This window comes from Cygnus atratus, chromosome 2, assembly GCF_013377495.2.
Source record: "Cygnus atratus isolate AKBS03 ecotype Queensland, Australia chromosome 2, CAtr_DNAZoo_HiC_assembly, whole genome shotgun sequence".
Taxonomy (NCBI): Eukaryota; Metazoa; Chordata; class Aves; order Anseriformes; family Anatidae; genus Cygnus; species Cygnus atratus.
The window spans coordinates 66,525,494-66,535,165 of NC_066363.1; the positions used below are offsets into that span (position 1 = coordinate 66,525,494).

Below are 9,672 nucleotides of genomic sequence, written 5' to 3' on the forward strand. Positions count from 1 at the left end.
CATCACTAAAATACATACCAAGGCAGAGTAACACACTGAAGTCTAGCACTGTTTGTCGCTACAAATGGGCACTATTCAAAATCAATATTCTGCACAGCACAATATGCCTCCAGTTCCCTTATGCCACTCCAATACAAAACCAACCAGCCGAACAAAACCCTCTGCAACAAAGCAGATTTAAATTCTGTAGCACTTTACTGCAGCAGAAAGAATATTCAACAGCATCCTGAAATATGCTTTCAATTAATTTAGTTATGAACTTGTCATAAACTAAACTTTGTATTCCTAAACTTTCAAATTTTGCTGATTTCTCAACTACTAAAAACAAAAGCGGAAACCTGAAGAATAGCAAAGTTAAAATTTCGACAGACAATTTAACATAGCTATGCTTGTAGGAACAAGATACAAGAGATTACACACACGTTTTGCATAACGACATTAAGTTAGGTCCTTCTGTTAAAAACAGCCAGTGATAAACCACCAATGTTAATGCCCTGCCCTAGCACCACAATCTCTTTTCAAGGACAGCAGCAAAATGAATTGAGCAGATTAGTTTGCTCATATTTCCCAGAACAACTATTTCAGAGTCAGGCACACACAGATCCATTCATTTGAAATACTCTTATTTGAGTAAACATTTCACCCAAGAATAAGAGCTAGTACTCTTTTTCATCCCAGAAAAAGTTTAGACTACTGAAAACTAGACTTACCTAGATAGCAGTTACCAAGCAGGAGGTGGACCACACACTCCCCTTAGACCACAGACTTCAGCAGACATAAAGCTCTACTTAAAATGATCCACAAATAAAACCTATAATCTTTAACGCAAGCTGAAGGTAGCACTTTTGTTCTAACATCATTTTTAGATGACTGTCTTGGAGCATTGTAAGTAACTATATAGTATAGGAGTGGCAAGCAACTATATAGTTTGAAATTAATTACAGAAAAGACATTCCTGGAACCCTTAAAAATTCCAATCACCACCTACAAATCAGTAATTACATGAAAAATGAGTATTTACAAGTTAATATAAAATTATTCAAATTCCAACAACAGCATTGAAATACCTATACATTTACATCCTCAGACATTGTTTTAAACTATGATTAGCTCAGAAAGCTTCCTACATGTTCAGCTACCACTGCTGGGGGTGGATGGGCAATGTGCTACCTTTTGGTCTTAAGAAAGTTACTTTTCACTTACCGGTTCCTATATAGGATTTAAAGCGTCCTGATAGTCTGTTGACAAAGGCACCTAAAACATCTAATCCCAGTAACGACACCTGTCAAAACAAAAGCATGAGATATACAAAACAGAAGACTAGAGATTTCTTTAGAATATACTTTAAAGAAATTACAGACTTCTGTATGCAAACAAGCTGGACCACTATATCTTAAACTTAAAAAAAAAAAGAAAGTTCCAATTAGAGAGCTGATAATTTCTTAAAAGCTTTCATTAAGACAAAGTTATCAGCATATGTTTGGATCAATTATATTTACATATACTAGATCAATTCAGATTTTTCATTGCTTCTCTTAAAACGGGAAGAAATTAAATGTTAGAAAATCAATGTTTTACTATTTGCAACTTCAAATGATTAAAATTCAAATGATGAATGAAGAGGACTAAGGAGCTGAAAGAAGCTCTTCATTTTTCTCTCTGGATTGTGTACGAGGACTGCAATTCCATTCCTCCTTTCTTTAAAAAATGACTGCCAGATACCGTCTATCACCGTATAAACTGTAAATCAAAATCCCTTTGAAACAGGGACCAAATCAAAATCCCTTTGAAGCAGGGACCAGTATCAGGACAGCCATATTGCTTTAGGCCTCACCTCCTCTACCAGGCACCTAAGCTGTTGAAAGAAACATAAAACAAAAAAAAAAAGGGGGGGGGGAAGGAGGGAGAGGGTGAGGAGCAGTTCCCAGACTCAGAAAAAGCAAACAGCTTAACAGCTTAAAACAGAAAACAAATAAAGCCCAGATGTTACAGTTTTGTCTCAATCTGGTTAACCTAGATCATCCACTGAAGTGATTGCATCTTTTTCCAAACTCCCAAGAGAACAACTCAGAGAAGCTAATGTTACCTTCCCTAGCAGTTCAGACCACACCATTTGTCTACCTGCTTTGTAAAATATAGAAGTTTTATTTCTTTTCACTTAGTCTTGTTCAAAATTCAAAAACCAAAATAAAGTACAAAATGCTACTGGAATTCTTAGGAATTCCCATATACCAACAGAAAGTAGATGAGACAACAATGTCCATTTATCTAGAAACAAAAACATAGTCAGAAATGATCAGTTAAATAATTCTGGCAAGTGAGGACACTTCTCCCCCTTTATTATCCTGTGTACTGTTCCAAGACTTCATTCTTAATTTCCTGTAACTGTTCATTATGAACACACAAACCTACATTGTTGAACCTCGTGGTTAACGCAAGCTGCTGCCCATGAAGGGGCAAATGCCCAAGACCTCCTGAAGCTTTGGCGTTTGTAATTTTCCCCACAAATACGCAAGCAGAATTACTCCCTCCTATGAGCTATTTATTTTCATAAAATTTGGAATCACATTTTCTTCAAGAACAATGTTCTCTTAAAATCCTCATGTGTAACAATTGTCCACACTAGAGGAGAGGCCAAAAATAACTTGACTGGGGATGAATATGAGGAAGAGTGGCCCACATACACAGTATTGTATGACTCCTGATTCCACAGGAAACTAGACAACTAAGCCCGCCATAAAATCTAGGATCTGAAGCAACTGTAAAATTAAAAATACTTTAATGAATTTAATATTAATAGATCTCCATTTAAACAGAAGATAGAAAATTGAGTACAATTTACTTGGAAATTTACGCATTTTTATTACATACTAACACAGAAGAGTATCCCTGGCTTAAATTACTATGTTGCTAACAAGTAACTGCAGCTAAAATGCAGGAGAATGAGAAAGCAAAATACTGTAATTGATAACTTAAAATATAAATCAACTTTTATGGTAACATCAAGGCTTTCCATTAATGTTCTTTTCCAGATTCTAAAGCTACACAAGACTTGAGACAAAATCTCAATATAAAACGTGATGCCTGAAATAAGAAATTCTTTTTGAATATACATACTGTTTTCCTATGCGTCTGTTTCCCAACTATGAGCTCCACCTTAGGTCTAAAGTGTCATCCAGTGTCTTTAAGACACCTTTTCTTCGTAAGTGTTCTGTTGTTTATTAATGCACAAATCTGCAGCATCTCCCTCTGTAACAATGCGTACAGTTCCCTACACATCTGATTATATTTGTAAAATCTCTAGTGACGACTTCTACTCTGAAGCGCAGCAGCTCAGAGATTAAAAATCAAGAGGAACACAACTGCATTTCATTACAGATTTTAACGTGTTTTCAGTCGTATGGCGACAACACAAATGTTCATGCGTGTTCACACATGTTGCAACAAAACTAGATTTCACAAGTTTTCTGGTATGTGGTGACAACACACGTGTTCACACGTGTTGTGACAAAATGTGAGCAGGCATGTTTCCAGAGTTTTCATGACAACATGCGTGTTCATGCGTGTTGTGACAAAATGATTTTCACATCTTTTCAGGCATACAGTGACAAAATATGTGTTCACATGTGTTCATGTGTGTTGTGACTAAAGGTATTTTCATGTGTTTTCAGGCATTTGGTGACAACATGCATGTTCAGTGTTCATGCATGTTCACCTGTGCTGTGACGAAAAGCAAGAAGACATTTCAGTGCTTTGATGACAACATGCATGTTCATGTGTGTAGTGCTAAAGGGTATTTTCATGCGTCTTCAGGCATATGCTGACAACACGCGTGTTCAGAGGTCTTGTGACGAAACGCATTTTCACACGTTTTCAGGCATACGGTGACAACACGTGTTCACGCATATTCACGCATGTTGTGCAAAATACATTTTCACACTTTTCAGGCATAAGGAGACAACACGTGTTCACACGTGTTGTGACAAAACACACTAACGCGTTTTCAGGTATAGGGTGACAACACGTGTGCATGCATCTTCAGGCATGTTGTGATGAAACATTTTCATGTGTTTTCAGGCATATGGTGACAACAGATGTGTTCACACGTGTTGTGACAAAACGCATTTTAACGCATTTTCAGGGATTTGGTGACAACAGGCATGTATGATTTCAGGGCCCTGATGACAACACACATGTTCACGTGTGCTGCAACAAGGTGCGTTTTCGCATATTTTCAGGTGTTTGTCGACAACATGCCAGGTGTGGACATTTCTGAACATGCGTGTTGTGACAATATGCACTTTCATGTGTTTTCATGGATGTGGCAACAACACACATGCTCACTTGTGTTCACACATGTTCAGCATATGGAAGCAACATGTGGTCATGTGTGTGGAGGTGTGTGGCTGCAACACACCCGTTCACCTCTGAGGTGGAAACACATGTTCACACATGTTCAGGCATGTGGTGGCAACACATTCACACGTGTGGAGCCCTTTGGTGGCAAGACATGTTTATGTGTGTAGAGGTGTGTATTGGGAACACTCATGTTCTCATGTGTTCTGCTGTGTGATGGCCATGTGCCTGTTCATGGATGTGTCAGCAACACACGATTCCGCCTGTGGCAGTAACACAAGCATTCATGTCTGTGGAAGCCTGTGGCAGCGATGTGTGTTTGCACGTGTGGTGGCTACACCCATGGTCATGTGTGTGGCAGCTACCCCCATGTTGACACCTGTTCAGGCATGTGGCAGCTACATGCATGTTCAGGTGTTTGGTGGCAACACACCTGCTCAGGTCTGAGGCCTGAACATGTTCAGGCGTCCAGTGGCAATAGCCTTGTCCTCACGTGTGGTGGTAAGAGATGTTTTCACATGTGTGGTTGTAGTATGTCTGTTCAGACATGTGGCAGCAACAGCCATGTGGCATGCACTTCTGCAGCTTGAGACATTTTTCCTCATATTCTGACCTGGTCCTCTGTCTGTCTCCGCTCTGCGTCACTGCTGCTCGCTCCTTTTTGTTCAAATGCCTTTCAGCTTCAGCTCCCACCTCACTCACTGGTGGCCCTGGCTGTTACATGTAGCCTTGTTTCTTGCCTATTTGCCCAATTGCCATTCCAATTTTCCCTTTGTTACTGAAACCCGCAAGCTCCTCCTGCTGGCACTGTTCTGTTGAACAGAAGATACGACACACACTTGTTATACCACATAAACGCACAAACACAATAGCCACTTTCTTGGTCATGCAGTATCTCTCCCCCTTCAGTGTTGTGACCAACAAACCCAAGGAATACTCTGCTTTGCAAAAAAAACATGGAAAAAAAATCTCCCGCTCTGACACAAGACCAGTGATGTTTTATTCTCATGTATTCATCAAGAACATCCATGTTAGTCCCATAAAGCCAGTGACCACATGTCAGTAACAGAATGTGATAGAATGTGAATAGGATGTACTGTCAAGAATAAGTCATCAGTTCACTGCTTCAAGTTACCCTCAGGTATTATCACAAATATTATCACTGCTCCGGTTTTCTGAGTCTGCCAGGTATTTCTAAGTCTGAGGAAAACGAATACCAGTGAAGTAATGCCATCAGCCAACTCTCAATACTCTGCATCCGACTTCTTTTTAAAAAAAATTTCAGAATTCTTTCCCCTTCATTTTTTCCCCACTATTGTTCACAGCTTTGGGAAAACGGCCATTTAAAAAATACAAAATCATGAAAAACGTTTGGGTTGCAGCAACAAATCAAAGTCCCAGCCGATGTATAACAAACCCAATCATAGCACCAAGATGCTAGGCAAACGATTTCCAGTTCAGTGGGCAACCCTGTGATTGTAATGAAGTCCAAAACGAAAAGGTTGAATTGTGCACCTCTTCTGGGTACTCCCTGTGTTGACAAGTTTCTGAGCATCTTTGGAAGCTACTATATCACTGGTTGCACAGTGGACATCCTAACTCAAGTCCCCAGGACACCCCTTTACAGACAGCCTGGGATGACAGCTCATCTCCCTCTCTAGGAGGCTTCCAGTGTTCTGCAACAAACTTTCACTCCACACCATTCACAGACAAATCAATGCATGTTCTTAATCCCACCTTACTCATTTGTCAGCAGCTCCAACTGGTAACTGCTCTCCTCTTCAATGAGAAAGATGAACGCAGACGTTTTCCTGATCAGCTTTCATAGTTTGGAACTACCAGTTGAGGTTTGCTCATTAAACCGCTATGAATAGCTGCAAACTTCCAAGAAGTAAAAGCACGATTAAACTTGTGGCAAAAAGATTTTGACCTCTTAATTCAACACTGCTGGTAACAAGTCCACGCTTGCTTACTTAACACATCATCTCTTTTCATTCGTTACTAAGTCTGCCAAATCAGCCCTTCTGTTCCTATTTCCTCCAGTTCCTCTCCTCGTGTTTATTTGAGGCAGAAACTCTCATAGGATGTCATGTCTTCTCAGATATAGCACAGAGCTGAACCGAGAGCTCCCAGATCTCTCCTCTTCTTATTCAGGATGTTCAGATGGAGCACTTCATGTAGAAGAATTAAGCTTTCCCACTCGGTTGAGTGGGAACAAATACAGCGCATCCAGAGCAAGTTATGTTAGTTACTCCCTCATTATCCATACCTGTCACCTCCAAGAAAATAATGCTCCCTCTTGTAACTTTCTTTAAATATCCCCTGCTTGTAACTCTAGTTCATCTAGCTCAACAGTTCTGACAAATAAGCCAATTGCCAGCCATAATCATCACCCAATTAAACTGCCATGCCAACTGGGAGGGATTAATTACTTCAGGACTTTGAAGACCTTCAACACAACATAGGAAGAAAGATGTTAAGTAGGAATTTCTAGGAATATTCATTCCTCAGCAGACAAAAAGGCACCCAACAAATCAATAGAAATACCATAATTAAAAGCCAAGTTTACTGAAATATTTGTCTTGAGAATACATACAAGCCTGTGACACTCATTATCTTCTGTTGTCATTCGGGCCCCGAGCTTACCAACAAACTAAGACCTAGCAGTTAAACATAGGACAGAATACTTCACTTGGAAGGGAGCTACAAAGATCAAGTCCAACTGCATGTAACATCCATGCTTGTTTAAGATGAAATATGGATTTTAGATGCCAACCACAATTCTCCAGAATAGTCCTTATTTTCATTTAGAAACATCAGATGCTGACCAACACCATCACAGACAGGGACACTGGAACTGATCTCAAACAAAACATCCAAGACCTTGTGCTGTTGCCATTAATACTGCATGTACAATATGCTTTGAAATGCAGTTTTGTATGTATGAAGAGCCACCAATAGGTGACACACAGAAAAGGAGACTGTAATAATATAATAAGAATTGTAAGAGTTATTATAATTTATAGAAATCTACTTATAGAATTGTAATTAATGTATTATAATATAATAATAATTATAATTATTAATTATAAGATTTTATAATAACCTTCCCAAGCCTCAGTCAAAATATGAGGTTATCTGGACTACTGTACGTTCCTCCTTTGTTGTACAGTCCTAACATCCAACATCACTGTCACCTTACATCAACAGTGAGCAGAATGACCTGCTTTACAAAGATAAAAAGAAACGATCACCACAACACCTTGAAATTTCCTTTTCAATTCCCAATTTCATCAATTTAGAAGTGCAGGAAACAACTTTTATGTTATCCTACTGAGATAAGTGACCAACCGGTTCCTCTTTACACCTAAGGGTGTTTTAAAATAACTTGCCTAGCTTTCACATTTATCAACTGCCAACAACTATCCTCAGTCAGATTAAGAATTCAAAAGCAAGTAAATCATCTTTATCCAACCCACATTACTCCCTCTAACTAACTAACTAACCTGACCTTTAGGAACAAATTTGCTTAAAAAAAAAAAAAAAAAAAAAAAAGCAAGATACATGCAAGTACAGCTAAGCCTGATCATTTTCAGGCCTCAAACTTAGAAGTGCTATGTGCAAACACTGCCAAGTACGCAACACTGTCAAATCTAAGGAGTAAAAATAAGTATTTCACGAACACACTGCCTTTGCAAGGTGTTCCTATGTTTTCCTCCTGAGACTACAGAAATAGGAAAAAAAAAATACCATAACCTCAATGCACTAAGTCCAAAGGTCCTAAGGACAACCGTCTTAGGAGACAAGACAGCAACTCGTGGACTCTGCGCAGCAGGAAGGGCGGCTCTCGCCCAGCTGCCAGACCTGAGCTCAGCATTACAGATCAACACCGCCACCAGATGACGGGAGTGCAGACCAGGGACAGTTACATACAGCAGCAAACAAAAAAGAAAAGCACTAAGACGAATGTGATTGCCCTTGGTAATAAAGCTACATTGTCTATCGTTATCAACAACAGCAGAAAAACCAGCAGCTGACCAACAGCAGAAAAATTTACAAATATTACTCCCCCACATGTCCACTGTAAATACTGTTTTCCTGTATGTCAGCCAAAAGCGCACCACGAAAAAAAAGCCAAACATGAGTCATCATTGGGTAGCTATAAAAATATCATACAATTTCTCATCTTTGAAAAAGTCACCTAAAGGCGATAGAAAAACTTGAAATTTACAACTGGAACCCGAAGAAGCAATTCAGTCATTAAGTGGAGAAAAATATGAACACAGTGAAACAGCACTCTTTAGGGCCTGCAGGAAATACTGGCAATCCCAGGAAACATTACACCAAGTGCAGAGAGCCCGGCATGGGAAGGGAATGGGAGTGGTAGCAAGAAAAAAAAAAAAAGTAAGAATTACTAGCTAAGAAAATAGCTGGGGGGGGGGGGGCAAGATGTCATGCGCTGCAATGTTTAGGCAATGATAAAAGGAAATGAAAGCGAGAAGTATTAACCAAAGCCAGGCAAAATTTCCGAGTCTCTTGGGGAGGAAGGACAGGAGCCTGGGCCAGAGGCCGGTCTGTACGTGTGCCGGTGCGTGGCGAAAGCGCACCCCGGGCCCCTCCCCGCCCCCGCACCTTGAAGTTGCTAGAGTTGACCCATGCCGCCAGCTCGTCGATCACTCTGTCGAGCCGCTGCGGGTCCTGCTCCACGTCCGGGGACGCCGCGGGGTCGCGCAGGTACTCTAGCAGCTCCTGCCCGACCTGCAGCCTGCGGCCCACGTCCTTCTGCTGCACCTGCTGACAGAAATGATCCATCCCGGGCGGCTCCGGGCCGGGGGCACGGGGAGGGCTCCAGCTCCTCAGCGCCGCGGGGCCCGGCCCGGCCTCCCCCGCGCCACGCCGCGGCGGGGCCGGCCCGCAGCTCGCATCCCCTTGGACCCCGGCAGCCTCGTCAGCCCCCGGTCCCCACCGCGGGGGAGCTCCGTGCCAACGGCCGTCCCCCTCTCCCCGCAGGCCAGGCCGAGCCGAACCCCGCAGAACCACCGCTGCCGTCCCGGTCAAGTTGCTGCCCCCCCGCGGGCCGGCACCGGACTGAGGGGGCGGGACCTGACACTGGGCGGGGGCTCCTCCTAGCCCTGCCCCTTCAATAGATCCGCCCTCTCCCGCCCCGCCCACCGCCTCCACGCGGGTTGTGGCCCGCCGGAGGAGGCGCATGCGCAGCCCACCCGCCCCGGGGAGGGGTCCGGGGCTCTGAGGGGGTTTTGGCGGCCGCAAGGGGGGCGTGGGGTTCAGGGTGGGTGCGCGGAGTCTGCTTGTGGG

The 9,672-nt window shown here is 42.3% G+C and overlaps 1 protein-coding gene across 3 annotated transcripts in view; it reads right to left on the bottom strand.

Annotated features, from left to right (window-relative positions):
- The window catches only part of CLASP2 (cytoplasmic linker associated protein 2), a 142,201-nt gene extending 132,893 nt beyond the window's left edge, over positions 1-9,308 (bottom strand). For all 3 annotated transcript variants that reach the window (XM_050708581.1, XM_050708580.1, XM_050708579.1), the window contains exons 1-2: positions 8,989-9,308; positions 1,204-1,282 (exon numbers count right to left, since the gene is read on the bottom strand). In XM_050708581.1, coding sequence (XP_050564538.1) covers positions 1,204-1,282; positions 8,989-9,168 — 259 coding nt within the window. In that variant the 5' untranslated portion in view covers positions 9,169-9,308. The remainder of the gene's footprint in view (positions 1-1,203; positions 1,283-8,988) is intronic.
- Between the last annotated feature and the right edge of the window lie 364 nt (positions 9,309-9,672).